Source organism: Lissotriton vulgaris, chromosome 2_2, assembly GCF_964263255.1.
Source record: "Lissotriton vulgaris chromosome 2_2, aLisVul1.2, whole genome shotgun sequence".
NCBI classification, from domain to species: Eukaryota; Metazoa; Chordata; class Amphibia; order Caudata; family Salamandridae; genus Lissotriton; species Lissotriton vulgaris.
The window spans coordinates 23,503,183-23,520,821 of record NC_141688.1 but is presented as its reverse complement, the minus strand read 5'-3'; the positions used below and the strand labels follow the sequence as shown (position 1 = coordinate 23,520,821).

General features: G+C 44.4%; 1 protein-coding gene across 8 annotated transcripts in view; it reads left to right on the top strand.

Moving 5' to 3' along the window:
- CSNK1G1 (casein kinase 1 gamma 1) overlaps positions 1-17,639 on the top strand; it is a 766,422-nt gene that overhangs the window by 682,275 nt on the left and 66,508 nt on the right. For 4 of the 8 annotated variants that reach the window (XM_086959214.1, XM_086959215.1, XM_086959216.1 and 1 more), the window contains one exon: positions 12,683-12,789. In XM_086959214.1, coding sequence (XP_086815340.1) covers positions 12,683-12,789 — 107 coding nt within the window. Of the gene's footprint in view, positions 1-8,167; positions 8,279-10,084; positions 10,306-12,682; positions 12,790-17,639 lie in introns of those variants that run through there. The other 4 variants (XM_086959211.1, XM_086959209.1, XM_086959210.1 and 1 more) reach the window with 2 other exon arrangements.

Below are 17,639 nucleotides of genomic sequence, written 5' to 3'. Positions count from 1 at the left end.
ATGATTAAGACACAATTGTGGATTATCATCATTGGGAAAATAATCCACAGTTCAGGGAAGCGCTATTAGAAGTGTCCCACCACAGTTTTCACTCTTGGTCCTGGATCTTAATGAGCTTGGTTCTGAGGCTTATTGGCCTCCTGCATCCTGCTCATGAACTTTGCCAAGCGACCTGTGTGGGCTCTGCAGTGTAATCTAAATTCGCAGTGGGCCAAGCACCATAGGAACCGGTCTTGATTCCATCTAGGTTTTGGATGAGACTGCACAACATTTGTAGTGGCAGCTGCTCAACCGAAATTAGACAAGTGGCAAACACTTCTCCCTTCCCCACCCAGTGCTGACTGGTGAAGGATGTGTCACTGCTGGGTTGGGCAAGGTCATCTGGGGAATGTGGAGATCAGAGGACTCTGGTCTTCGGCAGAAACGCAACTCCACATCAATGTGTTGGAGTTGCAGGTCATTGGCCTGGCTTTGAGGGCCAATGACCTGCCATCGCTCAATGTGAGGCTGTACAGGTGCACATGGACGACACCACCACTGTATAGTATCCAAAACAAGCAGAGCAGAGTCTTGAGTGGATTCCTGGGCCCTGTGCCAGAAGGTTCCATGCCTCTAGAGTTGGCTGGGGCTTCAGGGCACCCAGCTGATCATGAACCACCTGTCTGGATCTTTGATTGCCAGGGCAGACTTGATCAGCTGGCAGTATCTGATGGGATCATGAATGCCAGTTACACCACAACATAGTATGGGGCATCTTCCAACAATGGGAAGAAACCTAGCTTGATGTTTTCTCCACTGCTGAGAACATGCAGTGTCAAAATGTTTGCACGCTAGAGGGTTCTCAAATAGTTGCATTTCGACTAAAATGGAGTACAGGACTCCTGTATGCCTTTACTACTACGCCTCGAGTTCTGAAGAAGGTCAGAAATCACTGAGCCCAAGTCATCCTAGTAGCTCCAGAATCGGCCATTTGATTTTGGTACCTGGAACTTATGGGCATGAGCATCTGTTCTCCCACCTGGTTACTACTTTGGCTGAATATTCTGTTGCAGCAGCAAGGCAGGGTTATGCATCTGAGGCTGCGCAATCTACACCTCTACACGTGGAGATCGATTGGTGGCAGTTGACTGCATTTGATCTACCTTCTGAGGTTATGAATGTTATTCTTTCAGTACAGCATCAGTTTACAAAGTCCATTTACACCGAACTCTGGGACACATTTATGGCCTGGTGTGCAGTCTGCAACACAGACCCATCACATGCCAAAAATGTTTAATTGTTTGATTGGTCTTTGGTCCTGCAAGGGCTTGCAATGAGAACCATTAAGGGTTATTTGTCTACCCTTTCGGCCTTTTTCATTTACAGGTCCAACTAACCTTGTTTAAATCATCTTTTCTGGTGAAGTTAAGGAAAGTTTTGACATGATCCCTCTGAAAACGTTTGTAATGCCATCTCCCTTTTCCTTTTTCCCATCAAAGTCCTGGAGAAGGCCATCAACCTCCAACTCACAGATCATCTGGAAAGAAATAAACTGCTGGACCCATCCAAATTTGGTTTCAGAGCCAACCACAGCACTGAGACAGCCCTGATTGCTGCAAGAGACTACTTCCGAACCCACCTTGATCGAGGAGAATTAGCCGCCCTCATCCTCCTGGACTTCTCCTTAGCTTTTGACACAATCCCCTACCACACATTTATCGACCAGATTGGAATCCCAGACGATTCGCTCAGATGGATGGCATCCTTCATCACTGTACACACCCAGACTGTCCACCTACCTCCCTTCACCTTGCAACCCAAGCTCACCATCTGCGTACCCCAAAGCCCATCCCTCAGCCCATCTTCAACATCTATATGACACCGCTCGCAGACATAGTCAGATCGCACAACATCAACATCCTCTCCTACGCCGACAGCTTGTTCTCTCACTCCCAGCAGAAACACCCCAACGAAGACCTACTTCCACAACTGCATGAAGAATGTGGCGACATGTATGAAAGACAACTTCCTGAAACTCAATGCGGACAAAAGTGACGTTTTGATCTTCGTAAAGCACACGGCCCTTTGAAACTATTCCTAGTGGCCAGCTGAGCTCATGCCCACCCACAGGCCAAAAGACCACGCCCACAAAAGCCCGCTATCATCCTGGACAGCAAACTCTCCATAAAATGACAGGTCAATGCCGTCTCCTCCACCTTCCTCTACGCAATCCACATTCTCTACAAAATCTTGAAATGGCTCTTCATCAGCAAAAGGAAAACTGTGATGCAGGCCCTCATCAGCTGGCTTGACTATGACAGCACACTCTGTGCCGGCACCACCACCGAACTCATGCTAAGACTCAGACTGATCCGCAGCTTGCCCAAGAGGACATTCATCACCCAGAACCTAAAGGACATACAGTGACTCCCCATCCAGAAGAGATGCCACTTCAAGCTTTTGACCCACGCCTACAAAGTCCTCCACAACCAAGGACTAGTCTACATGAACCATCGCCTCATCTTCCACCAACCTACCAAAAACCTCTGCTCCGCACACCTAGTCTTCGCTCGGATATCATGTATCCGCCCCAGCTGCTTGGTTGATCAAAGCCACGGTGGGACCAAAATTTAGTGGTAACTTTTCTCATGTGTACTTACTCCGAGCCGATGCACAGCTGCTAGTTGCCTCTTTTAACTCTAAAGGGTGTGTTCCTCATAACCATCACTGCTGTTCATGGTGAGAGTGAATACCAGCCTATTTCTGTGCTACTGCCCTACACCACCTTTTCCTGGACTAATTGGTGCTGAGGACCACAGTGGACTTTTTGAAGATAATCATTACTTCTTTCCTTTTGGCAATCCTTCAGCCTCCCAGCGTTCTTTGCTTTGCTTCCTCTCTGAGGAGGAGAGACTTCAGCCCAATAACCCCAAAAGAGCTTTACGTTTTTATATTGATCACACCAAAAACCAGGTCGGTGATCAGCTTTTTTGGGGGTTCTCTGTGGAAAAGAAAGAAAAGAACTTAGGATGGATACTCCATCAGCTTTTTCAGGGTCATCTTTTTGTGGGGTTCTCTGTAGGAAGAAAAGTACTTAGTCAGGATGGATACTCATTCGCATTAAAGTCTAATGGATTGGCCAAAAAGCAGCCTTTGGAGGATTGAGAACCTATTCCACCAGGGCCAAGGCTGCTACCCCTGCATTGGGATTCGGTCCATTCATTTTTGCAGGACTTTGTTCTGAGACCACTCTACAGACACGCCACCTTGACAGATATTGCTTTGATATCCTTTTAATGGTGAGCAATCGACGGTTCGAAGTATCCATCAGAAGAATAAGTTACTTTCCTCTGGTAACGCTAGTTCTCGTTGTTACTGTATCTAACCACAGTTCCCTCACTGCCCTCCCGCCTACCTGTTCTGTAGAGTAGTCTCTTTTTGCCACCTAAAATGTTCCAATGATATAATTGTGCTCACTGGTACTTGCAATTGATTTGTGCAAAGCATCCGCAGAAGGTGAAAAACTTGTGTCATTGTTCAGGAATGGTGCTATCATATGGCTGAACGTAGTCAATGCAGAGCAGTATGCTTCCACTTAGCGGCACGCAGGAGCTCTGCTGTCAAAAGCTTCCAGCTCCAATCTGGTGCTAGGGGATATTCTAAAGTTGAAGTATCTCTGGTTGGATAGTTATCCACCAGAAAGGGCGTTACTGGCATAAGTAACATGTTCTGCTTAACTGGTTACATGTTACAATGACTTACCTGAGGAAAGCAACTTGCTAGTAATCATGATGCCTTCTAGTTTGATTTGATCTCTCTGCACAGACGTAACCCCTTCCATTTTGGTGTTTAAATAACTTTTTTTATAGAATGACTACACATGAAAACAACCTGGTCTTAAGCAAATGTGCAGACGCACAATGTGCAATATGCTCCCTGTTTTAAAGATAGAGGGGAGGGGCAGCATGATCCATCCAATGCTCTGCACGCTGGGTGTGTGTATATATATATATATATATATATATATATATATATATATATATATATATATATATATAAAACATCGGAGCCAATCCGAGGTTAAATGACTTCCACACTAGCCAACTGCAAGAATATATATATATTTCGAAGTTCCCAAATGATAGTGCTCTCGGTCCGCAAAATCACACACAACTCCGCTGCTGCTCCAAGGGTGTTTATTAAACTAACAATGTTGTTAGTTTAATAAACACCCTTGGAGCAGCAGCGGAGTTGTGTGTGATTTTGCGGACTGAGAGCACTATCATTTGGTAACTTCGAAACGTAATTCTCCGGCGTGCTCGGCTGGCATTGGTGCCACCTCCCTCAGGGCCACAGTCAGCTTCTACAGAGCGGACTTTGAAACACAAACACACACATATATATATATATATATATATATATATATATATATATATATATATATACACAAAAGCTCAGGCGATTGGAATCGCGATACATAATTGATCTACAAAGCAAGATGCCTATGGGACTGAACATGCATGAGGACTTGGCTGTCCATTTAATATGATTGAAATGTAAAATATGTAATATATGTACTGTGAATGATTAACCATAACCTTTGCTTCCTTTTATCTTCTATGTTACTTTCTATGATGAATTATTAATGTGATCTATAATTGGTGGATATATTGTACCATCACGTTATCTATATTGTGATGATTATTAGCCCATACAGGGCAGTATAACAAAGTCGTATGTGCGGGTCTGATGGCAGCAGTGTGTCATTGTATAGCCCATCCTGGGCGTTATAAGAATGCGCTCTATTTTGATCTTTAGATACTTATGAATTGCGGGTATCTTGCTATATCATCTATATACGTGCCCATCTTGGGCGTTATAAGAATGTGATCTACTTTGATCTTCAGATACTTTTGAATTGCATGTATCTTGCCATATCATTAATGAGATACAGACCCATTCCAAGATGGCGGACATGTTTCAATCTTTGTGTCCTACTTCTATGTTAAGCTGATATGACACGTGATGGTTTAAATGCATACTGTTCGCCGCGTTATCCGTCTCATTACTGAGGAAGGCCGAGTGCCGAAAGCGCGTTTTGTGAGAGAATAAACAACTGTGAACTTACCCTGGGAGTGCTGCTTCCTGATTTCCCGTTTGATTGCGGGGAGGGACTCTGGAGCCGATATTGTTGTCGGGCGCACCCCCGACTGGCAGGCACCAGCCTAGGAGTGCGACAGGCAGGTGCAAGTGGATCGTATATATATATATATATATATATATATATATATATATATATATATATATATATATATTTTCCAAAGCAAAATGAAATAATACACCGCAAAGAAGAAAAAAAAAAAAAAAGAAAAAATGGACTTGTAACTACCGTGAGCAAGAACAGTAATCTGTTTGAAACGCGTAGGTGAGGAAGTTTTTTCCTTGATGGATTAAAGAGCTTAATCAAAACCTAGAAGAGTGCGGTGTATTATTTCATTTTGCTTCGGAAAGTTTTACGAGTCTTGTCCTTGACTCGGCACCGGCACCAGCTGAATGGTCGCTCCTCCTCCAGCAAGGGACATTTGCTCGAACATATATATATATATATATATATATATATATATATAGATATAGATATATATATATATATAATTCTTGCAGTTGCCTAGTGTGGAAGTCAAAACTGCAAGAATATATATAGTGTGTGGAAGTCATTTAACCTTAGATTGACTCCGCGATGGATACATTTTTCAGAGGTCATTGTGCTCCACATCTTACAAATTGTATTGTGAGCCTGTATACTTCTGCACATAAGGGCATTCCTGAAAAGGGTTTTCTCTCACCCTTGAAACTAGCAGGGGCTGCTTGTGCAGTGGTTGAATTATCAATGTACGATGAATGCATTGCTGAAAGGGTGCGCTTCAGATGCACGTTACTCGTATGTTTCCTGAGTTCTGCTTATTAATCACTCTGGTCCTCGTCCAGGCTGTGCCCAGCTTATGTCTCAGCCAGTCACCATCTTGTCTACTGGTTTGCTCTAGATTTTTTTCAAACATTGTTTGTTATATATATTTTTTAAATTGTACTAGTTAGATTTAGCTTTGGTTTACTTATTTATGAATTATGAATATATTACCCCATCATCTATGAAGGATATTCCGAAATGCGCAGGGCAAGAAATAAAGTTCTGAGCTACTCATTTCAGTCAGTAAAGTTGGATATGACTGATGAAGGTCCACCCTACAGAGACCGGCACACTAGATCCCTATAATACTGGGTAACCCAGTGGTTTATGGCTCGTTAACGTTACTGAATTTGCATGTCCATTTTAAAACCTGACTAGTTGTTGTCAGGTAAGTTGAGCATTGTTATATTTAACTTTGTATTGCATGTTTGTGAATTTCCTTTGTAACTAAATACAGAATTGATTCAATTTTTAGGTACCCTTTATCACTTTGACCTCATTCACAAACATGTTTAACTGAAATTCCACTTCTGTAAGCAATTAAATGTGATAACAAAATCTAATTCTGACTGAAGTAATTAGCATGAGTTGTATTTCACCATCACAAGTTAGATTTGCTCACATGGAAATTGTTCCACTGTGGGGGTTTTACTGTTTCGCGCCACACCTAAAGCTTACCCCCAAAATAGCCACGCACCCTTTCCCGTTTGTGTTCTGCTGGTCTTCGCTTGGCATTCAAGGAAATTGCACGTGTGTCTGCTTGGAATCCACAAACTGTCCTGATCAGTTGTGACAGGCCTGACCACTATCTGCCTCTGTAAAAGCCTAGGAAGATGAAGCGTAAGCAGGTAGTGATTAATGGGGAAGGATTTTGAATTTTAAGGAAAGCTTCTGAAAACTCAGAGGCCATTTGGGCGTTTAATTGATGACATTGTGAGATTTCTTTCTGGCGACCTCCTGTTGACCAGCAAGCCTTGCAACTGATCTTTTGTACCATGACCACTATTGGAAACTTGAGTGTGACGTCTATACTTGTTACGTTTTCAAACCTATTTCCAGGCTCTGACCTGCAGATTCTCCATCCCACTGGGTTGCTTAGTTTTACGCCAGGAGTCACATTGGCACTTGTGCAGAAGACCAGACATGTACAAAAATAGAAATAGATATCTTATCCTCCCCATTGATACTTCTGCTGCATTAACAGTCAACTGCACTAAGATCCAACTAACTCCTGTTGCTGTCATTACATTCAAAGCCTATTCCTCTAGCACATCTTGGTTTACTTTGTATATCATAATGTTGCCTAGTTGTAAATAAAGTCGCATTTAGTGTTACAGCACTGAATATTCAGTTTGTGTGATGTTCATTTATCGTCAGGCTACATTTGCATCTGACCCTTAAGAAGTGCTAGAGAAAACCTTGACTGCTTTACTACAACTGGAGTTCTCATGGTTTATAACTTAGCCATTTGTGCTGCATCACTGTTGGTGCCATCAGTACCCATCAACCATACTGCTCAGCCACAGACTGCCAAAGAACTCGCAGGTGCCTTCCTTCAAATAATCTGTCCTTGCTACAAGACCTTTCACTGCCGTGTACTGTTCTTTGCCTAACTGCCTCTGACTTCAACACTTGAGCCTCTGTCCAGCTTAACAGAAGATGGCGGTTATCTGCATGTATGCTGCACAGCAATAGCCATCAAAATCTCTTAGCTTGCGCCCACCACCACAATACATCTTGGCTGCATGTAGGTGCCAGTCAGGTGTAGGCAATCTTCACAAACGCTATAGTTGGTTGTGCTGTAGTTACTTGTGTGGCCGTGTCCGATTGGCGCCATGGCATGTGTAAAATGCTCCTGCCACCCGAAAAATGATTTTACTTTAACAAAGTAGAAAACCCACTGTATTCTCAAAGACGTCTGTCCTTCTGTATCTCCTCCGCACAGCATAATCGGTTTGCTCGGATTTGCAGAGAGGTGAGGTTGTTAAAAAAAATATATTGGTCTGGCACTTGGGCTGTGAGCTGGGCGGGCTTCTTAAAATATCTTTTTAATGTAAATAATGTAGCGTTTGGCTGTCTGCTTTTATGATTTTCGTTGCTTTTTTGTTTTTGCTTTGCTTGCCCTTAGCACTAACAGACTAATTTGTTTCCATTGCCCTGCTTGGCTCGCCTCCGCTTGCATCCTCCATCCCTTGGCTCGCATGCTTCCCAATGCCTGAGCAGACCGCGGCGACGGACCGCCGAGGAGCGTGGGAGAACCAGCCCCGCCGGCAGAATAACGCCTCTTATCTGACATCTCACCTGGCTGCAGACCGGCACGGGGGATCAGTCCAGGTATTCTTCCATCTAACAGTCCTGCAAGAGTATGGGAGATCAGGTCTGACTGAAGTTCTGAAATTTATTGGATGGGGTTATGCTGTGGATGGCAAGTACGAATGGAGAGACCTAGGCTGGTCTAGCTGTAGGTAATTCTCCTGGGGACCGTTCTCTTTGGAATCTAAATCAGAGAGCAGGCTGCCCGAAATTCTATATATATTTCGGGTACTCCTTTTAAAACCCCGCATTTTAAGTCTGCATGTCTGAATTGGAACTTAATGCAGGTTACTTGGACGACGTTTGATAGGTTTTTCGAGTCTGGACTTTATTTTAATGACTGTCTAATCCATCTGAATTGTAAATCCGAAGAGAGACCTATGTGTGAGTGTTTGTTTGTTTTGAGGGGAAGGTGGTGGCGATGAGGGGTGGACTAAATGGCAGAACTAATGGACCATTGCATTGGCTATGAATGGAAAAGACCATCCTATACTTAAACCCAGGGGTGCACTTTAAAAATACAATTTGGGAGTGGGTCGTTAAATGTGTGCCTCATTTCTGACAATGGAGTATTTCACCAAGTGCATATTCTTTGGTGTGCTTCACAGGGCAGTAGTTTTGTAATGGCTATCAAGCCTTGCCTCATTGCCATCCATGGCAGTGGGAATTGGAACACAATAAACCTGCTTATTAGAGCTGGCTATTAATGGGACAGTAAATGGAGACCCTTTGTAGTGAGTCACAAAGTCCACTCTGTCGCAGCTCAGCACGGTTATGTTATGAGGGATCCTGCTGGAATCTGGTGGGTGACACTGAATCTCTAGTGTTAATGCGCTGGCTGTCTCCCTAGGGAATATGTGGATCCGAATGAATGCAGTCCTAAGCTTTATTAAATGGCTTGGCTTAGATTTGTGATAGGGGATGGGATACATACAAGCTCGGTGTTTTTCTGTAGGGAGAGGACCCTTGTGAGTTTAAATCTAAATAAAGGGTGATTTCTATTCAAACTGTGTGAGAGGATGGACAAAGTGGCTGCAATGAAAGTAACTCCTCCAAATATTATTAACTAAAATGAAGCTGCCAAACTAATCAAATGCACTTGGGTATCTCTCAAGATTGGCAATTCGAATGGAAATAAGGCCATGTTCATACTTTTGCTCCTCAGAATAACTGCTTTCTCTTCCTAATTGATTACTGAGGATGGACGTGAGACCAGTACAATTTGTTTGTTTTTATTCTAATTTGTGGTGTTTCCTCTACTTTAAGAAAAGCCAACAATATGTATTGCTTGTATTGTGTTGCGAGTAGCATCACCAATGCTAAATGTCTTTTTTTTATTTAAAAAGTTAGACTACCCTTAATGTCTTATGCACTGCTTTGCCCTGGAATGCATTCGCTCTCTTTAATTCTGCAAAGTAAATATATGTACCTGATGCTCAATTGCAGGCTGACTCCCTTCTTGGTTCCCATGTAATTTACTGTCCTTGGCTTCCTGTGATCCTGTTTAAATTGAGCACTGAATTGTGCTCACCTTTCTCTCCAACACATACCCCTAAATTAAACTCTCCTGTCTAGCTGGTACAAGTAGTCAGTGAACCAAGTGTTCGCCTGAGTTCGGCATTTCATATGCAGTCATGGTGTGGAATCCTGACAGGGACATATTGAACCATCAAACATAGAAGGTTGCTCAAATGAGTACCCATAAGCTGGGTAATATTAGTACCTGTTTATGGTATCATGAAACTGCAGAAGTTAGGAAGCGAACACTATGTAGGTTTTAGGTCTTTGAAGATATTCACACGTAAACTCTCTCTCTTTCTGTTGAAGCTGAAAGCCCAATCTACAAGAGTACGTTGTTGTCATCAATGATTTGTAGAGCGGTCTTCACATTGATGCCTTATGACTGCAGCCAAGTATCCAACCAAGGATTTCCGAGCGTGGGGCCTACTGCTGAGCTCGTAGAGATGGTTGTTCATCCAGGGATGATGGAGCTCATGATGTTCACATTATATTTATGTTGTTGCATAAAATAAATACATGAAGCTCATAACTTGTTTTGTTGTATTGCTTAATATCAAAGACTGGTAAAGCAAAGATTTAGAGCTCTGTTGAACACGTTTGAAAAGGGTTTGCTTTTCCGGAGTGGTATAACAAAATACTTATTCCCTCAAAGCACTTGTTTTCATTTGTTTAGTGTTTTGCATTTTTGCACTCTTAACCTCATCAGAGCTTCGAACGTTCAGCGCCCAGTGCTGAACGTTCGAAGAACGAATGCTGGCCCGACGGCCAACGGTCGTGCGCAGCACTGGGGAGGTAGTGCTCGTGACGACCGTTGGCAGCAGTTAAGGGGTTAACCAACTACAACTTGCGCCTACTAATACTATTAAGATGAGTATCAATTTCTTATTCCGTTGTACATTGTAAATCTGCTGTAATATTGGTCAGTCATCCACATAGTTTCCATATCTGCCTCGGCCGCGTAATCCTCTCAGACCACACTGTTCAAGGCTGAATTCGGCTGAGGATAATGCAGACACTGCATTGCATAGTTCCTAGAGTAATTAGTCCCAACATTCTTTGTTTCAATAATTTAGTTCCATAAACAGTATGGTAATTTTCTATACCATTAGGGTTGGGGGCAGATAAAAAATAAGAGGGAACAACAAGGACTGAAAATTGATAGGGAATAGATAAACCTGGGTGTAAAATCTGAATCTAAGGAGCTGTCCCATTTTTTTCAACATTGCCTGAACTCTGTTGCATATGTGTTCCTTTCCAGTGCCCATGTAGGTGGGTATTGAACACATGCTTACATGTTTTCTGCATGCCACTCATCAAGTTTAACTACATTCTTTCAAGCCCGGTAGAAATTATGTTGATTTTAAATGCAAATGATTTCTATACTTGGTGTGGGATTTTGGGCGGAGAAGCAGGTTTTGCAGAAAGACCTTGCACAACCACCACCAAATGATAGCAATGGGATCTTATCACAGCTGTAGAGTGAATAAGTGCTTTGTACGCAGGTGAACTTTGTGAAAGCTTTAGTAGGGTGCACAATCATATACAGTGGCGACATAGGTTTATACTTTTGATTGCTAGCTTTAGTGGGGGTTCCCCGAGACATCAATGGGATGTCAGCGGATCGCACCAATCATTGAGTGTGCAAGTCTCCGGTTCAAATGAATCCAAAACTCACTGTTCTCAGTCTGTGCATTACTGCGTGCTCACTGCTACACTAAGATGTTCTTTTAGATTACCTACGCTACACTGTGGTCATTCATCCCAAACCATAAAAAACTGTCCAATTATTCCATCATAGCTTTGTCCCTTCATCTTGTTTGACTTCTTTAAAAATTCATGTTTGACTTCTTTAAAAATCTATGCTGTGGGTATTAAGCCACGTCTAGGCTTCTTCTCCCTTCTAAACTGCAAGGTAGTTGGATGGAAGGTGTAGTGCCTTTGTGAGAGAAATCCTGACATCTCGGGCGAAGGATTACTATACTATATGTATATACATATATTTATATATAGATATATGTATATCTATATATATTTTTTTGCGTTTCAATGTACAGAACATTGCATATGTTCTGTGCTTTTTTTTATTTAAAAACTTGTACTTGGCAGTAGCCTCATGGTGCCTCCCTAATACTTCATTCTTGTGAGGAGCACAGTGGAATTTATTTAGTACTGCTTGTTTGAGAGCGCAATGTATAAGGCCGGGCTCTGTTGAGGAAAAAAATATTGGCTTATGCAGAACAGTTATTCTTCATAGGTATGTTTTATTCGTATCTGGATTCCTCGCCCCCCACCCCCCACCCCAAATGAGGAATATTAATAGTCACAGCATGTTAGTTTGGTCAAATATTAGGAATTGTGAGAATGTCAAGATGAAACCAATGTACTCCTAAGTAGAAGTATTTCATCACCAGTATCTTCTATAGTTCTACGAAGCACCGGTTACATTTCAGTCCCCATCCATACCCATTTTATCCCCATGGTTGTCTGAAGCAAAGCAGGAGTTCACAAATATGTTCACAAGTTACTACATTTTGGGATTTCGGACTACGGAGGACAGAAGAATTTTAGAAGCATAACCACTGTACCATGAGGGATGACTTATTTTGTAAAAAAAAAAAAAATGATATATATAATTTTCGTCAGCATTTAACATATGTCAATTTAAGGAAGTTGCTATCCATGAAAAACTATTGTTGGAGGTAAGTTTATGTAACTTGTTCTTTCTGTTCAGCTATTAATTTTCAGAGCACTTGTGTGTTAGTAGGGTTGTATACCTTCAGTCGTATGTATGACCAGCCACCACACACACACACACTTCGTAGAATGCTTTAGTGATAGTTCTTTCTTTGTCAGTTGGCTTCCTGTATTCCATTTTGTTAAGTCCCAGCGTTTCTCGTTTCACAGGTGGTGAGTTCAACCAATGGCGAGCTGAATCCTGACGACCAAACAGGGGGACACTCCAATGCACCAATCACTGCGCAGGCCGAGGTGGAGGTGGTGGAGGAAGCAAAGTATGTTCAGTGGAGCTTCAATGCCAGTACACTGATGCATGTTTGCAGTGGTACCTTGCATGTGTGGGTGCTGTCTTCATTTCCTTGCAGTTATTTAATGCCTTCATCCATTCGGGTTTCACTACAGCCTCTGCATGTTGGTTTGATTAGTAGTGCAGCCTGTGGTGCAATTGCAGATTTGTGGGAATTTGATAGGACAGTTGGAGTTGACTCCTTTCCTGTGCTGAAATTGTTTTAAGGTGCAAGTATAGGTCCCACGTGCGCGAACGTAACAGATTTTGCTGCCTTAAATGGGAAGGAAAATGAAGTGAGTCGGCTTTACAACGTTATTAATACTTACAACGAAGGGAGAGGAGCTAGGTCAGTCACTGTGCTGTTGCTCATAACACCATAAAGATAGGTATACATCGAGCTCAGCAAGCACTTATTATTCAAAGCAGTGATGGGGTGAGAAATAATGCAGACATCCTCTGTGACTATACTTTATAACCATTGGGAACCATTGGGAAGTAGCGTACATCTCGGTGATTGTATCACTGATGGGGTACATTTGTCCTCTTTTGTTACACTCCTAATGCATACAGCATTAGGTGATGTCATGACGACTTTCTGGTCCGCTTGTCTCCTCACTCTTCATCCTCTACCAGTCAAGGGGGGAAAATACCAGATACAAACTGAAATACTTGTTGAACATATGACTCAATTTTATCAGTATTGTTTTTTTAACTACAAAAGGGTGCCTCCATCCGTACTAAGACAAGATATATAACGAAACAAAAACCTTACTGTAAATGGCAATGTTAATAATTTTTAGTAGAGAAGTGGAATGGACAGCTTAATTAGGGGGTGAGCACTACACTATCGCATTTCTCGAATACACTGAAAAAACTCTGGCACACCTTTTCACAAGAGATGCAGCTAAACAACTCAAAAGCACAACTGTAAGATGTTAGATTTCGCTAAAACTCTATAGTGTTCCCACAAAGTCTGAAGTAGGCAAAAGTAGGTAGAAATTCTGCCATGTAATTGACTAGTAGAAAAGAGCGACTTTGGTATGATGGATATTGGATAGTTGGTAAAACAGTTCACAACGGCCTGCATCTTTTTTTTCTTTGCCAAACATCACACTTCATGGACATGGTTTTTTTACTTTATTTTTTTAAACAAATTGTATTTGTCTAGTTTTACATATATTGCAGGGCTCTGCACTCCAGAGACCTCTGAACACTTCAAACATTCATTGATAATGACTTTGACTTTTACAGATATTAGCGAACCACATTATAACATATCCCCCCCCCCCCCCCCAAGTCTCTTCCCCCCACCCCCCAGATTGCGCCCATGCCACATACACCTGTACATCACATAACATCACACCTTGGGATCCTGATCCCTCTGAGCCGTCCCACTCCCACCACCACCCAAGAAAGTGCATGTGAATTATTCCGTCAAGCTGCCTCTGTCCTGTGGGGGCTCCAATTCTAGACCTCGGTAGTCTGCCCACCGCTTCTATATCTTGAAGTGTTTGCACGGCACCCCCTGGCAAGAAAAACGGGTTGTTCTAGCCCCATACAAAAATCTAGCCTATTTTTCCATGCAGCCACCGATGGGGCCCTAGGTGCCTTCCAGGCCCTGGCGATATCTCTTTTCGCTAATGTGAGGCCCAGTAGTAAGAGGTAGCGTTTGTAAATATTACTCCCCACTCCGTCTTTAACATTTAGAGGGCCAATTGCGGCGTGCGGGGGAGCTCCCAACCCAATACCTCAGAGGCAGGAGTATATCCCTCTCTAAAAGCAATTTAGTGAGAGACCGCTCCAGACCGTGTGTATAAGTGTACCGTCTTCCCAATGACAACGAAGGCACTCGGGAGAGGCGATCATTCCTGCCTTCCACAGGTGCTCCCTGGTGAAATACACCCTATGTAAGTAATTAAAGTGTACTAGCCGTAGACTCATTGCTATAGCGTCCCCCGCGGGGCTGCTAGGGCCATCAGCTCAGGCCTCCTCTTCCAATGCACCCAAGTCTGCCTCCCAAGCATTCCTAAGCCTCTGTAGGTTGGGGAGCAGTGAATGACTAACAACTGATTTATTCAGGAGATCTTGCGATCTGGGAGACCTTAGCTTCTATGGGGCTAAAGTCAGGTAGGGACTCCAAGCTCTCCAGGTTAGGGGTGAGGGTGTGCCTAAATTGTAGATAGCGGCAAACCTGGGAGCGCAGCATCGCATACTCTTCCTGTAGATCCTGGAATGATTTAAGTGTTGGGTCCCTCATAACATCCTCCAGAACCGAGATGCCTATTGCGTCCCATCCACGGAAGCCCTGCAGTTTTACCAGTTGACGTAAACGCTCGTTGTCCCAAAGTGGTGGGGTCTCACGGGTCAAAGTATTCCACCATCCCATCCGGCGCAAAGCCTGTCTATAGATCAAAAATACCACCCATGTGACCGATGGCAACGACCTCCGGAGCAGTGCGGAGTATAGTATCGTGTGTAGGGAGTGACGTCCCATAAGCTGCTGCTCAACTGCGTATGCCGGGTCTCCCCTGCCACCATACCACCACTCGTTGAGGACTAGTAAGTGTGAAGCTTGATAATATGAGAGGACGTCTGATGACGCAACGCCCCCACTACAGCCTCAGAAATTGACCCAGCACTGCATTCACTTTCTGTGGGATTTGGTATGGATAGTTCTGCAACTGGTAGAGGAGCCGGTAAAGCGCCAGCATCTTAAATATCGCCGACCTGCCATATAGGGATAGGGGCATGCGGGACCATACCTTAGGATCTTCCCGGGTACATTTCCACACCGGCCAGGTTGCGTTCCCAAGACACTTCCAGCACATCGGACAGGAAGACACCCAAATATTTCAGCCCCCCCCCCACCCGCCAGTTGAACCGATGTTGCCCATGCTCCCATGCTCATTAGACGCCCAAGGGCCCATAGCTTAGATTTACGCGGGTTCATATACAGCCCGAGGTTTCCCCAAAAATCTGTAATATATGCACCAGCCGCGGCCCCGTCTTATCTACAGCCGTGAGAAAGAAAAGAACGTTGTCCGCGTACAGTGCTATTCTATCTAAGAGGCCCAGCGCCCACTCAAATCCCCGAATCTGGGCATCGTTGTGCACCCAGGCAGACAGCGGCTCCATGGCGAGCGCAAATAGATACGGGTAAAGGGGGCAGCCCTGCTGCATTCCCCTCTGAATAGAAAAGGGCCTGGAAAGCGCTCCTGGCACCGACGCCGTCAAGTCAGTGTATAGTAGCATCAGATAAGCAAGAAATCTCTGGCCGAAGTTGAGTCTCTGCAATAAGGCGAAGAGATACACCCCACTCAGGGAATCGAATGCCCTATCCATGTCGGCCAACAAGAGCGCCGCCGGTTCCCCAATTTGTCCGCTAGCCGCCACCACCACATGTGCGTGCCTGATATTATGACGGGTCGCCCTCTGGGACATGAACCCAGCCTGGTCGGAGTGCACCAGAGTGGAGATGTGTGGTAGAAGCCAGTTGGCCAATGCTTTGGACAAGACCTTCACCTTCACATCCAGTGTGGCGCCAGCTGTATGAAATATATTTGTTTTAACTCGCTGGGGAATCCGTTCAGTCTCGGAGCCTTCCCCGGATTCAGTTCTCAGAGCAGTGCTCAGCTCCTCATCAGTCAGTGGCCGATCTAGTTGGTCCCGCACCTCATCTGAAACTGCCTTAGGTGATAAGTCATCTATGAATTTAGCTAGGACGACGACTGGTGTGTAGAGGTCCTCATAGTATGTGGCAAAGCTTTCTGCGATAGCTGGGGGCTCGGTAAGCGGTACCACGGCTGGGCCCATGACTCTCGGCAGGGCCTGGGAATGAAAGGCACCCAAGCATAGTCTGTGCAGCATCTTGCTGGATTTGTCCCCCCATTGATACACCCGGCTACGCGTCACCAGCCAAGCCTGCCAGGCATCGTCCATTAGCAGGGCCGCATAGTTTTGCTGAGTCAATTTTTGTTGCCGTTGGACTGGGCCACCCTCCGCTTCCCGGCTCCTGCATTCTAGCGCCTCCAATTCAGCCCCTAAACGCAACAGTTCCCTCTTGCACTCCCTACCCACTGCCACACACCAGGAAATATCTACCCCTCTTAATGTGGGTTTTAGTGCCTCCCACAGTACCGCAGCAGAGGATGCAGACCCAACATTAACTGTCAGATAGTAATCTATAGCGTCGGTCAGATGCTCCCTGTAGTCCTCTTTCTGCAGATTCCACACAGACATGCATCATTTAAGAGGCTGCCGCCCTGGACCTATCTGAAGTGTAAGGGTCACAGGTGAATGATCTGACAAGCCTCTGGGCAGAATATCAGCAGACGCCACCCTGTACACTATAACCCTGGGGACGAAAATGTAGTCGGGTCTCGATAATGAATTATGGATTGTGGAGAGAGATGTGTATTCTCGACGAGGTGCATGTATGTACCTCTAGACGTCTACCCAGTCAAGTCCCGTCACTAGGGAGTGTAATTTCGTGGGAGGACCATTCTCTACCACCCGCCACTCCTCCATCTATCCCAACCCTGTTCCATGATGTCATTCCAGCCCCCGCCCAAAACTGAGAGCGTTTCTGGCATATCCTCCCATATGTTCATAAGCCGCTCCACTAAGTTCCATTGCAATGGGGGGGGAGCATAGACGCTGCCCAGTGTCAGTGTCCTCCCCAACTTTGCCCCGAATAAAAATGTAGCGCCCCTGTGTGTCTGACCAGTGTTTCTCATGAGTATATGGGACCCTGCGGTGAATCAATATCGCCATTCCCTGCAAGCCCCTAGTGAAGCCAGAGTGGAAGATGTGTTGGAACCTGTATCTCTGCAGACA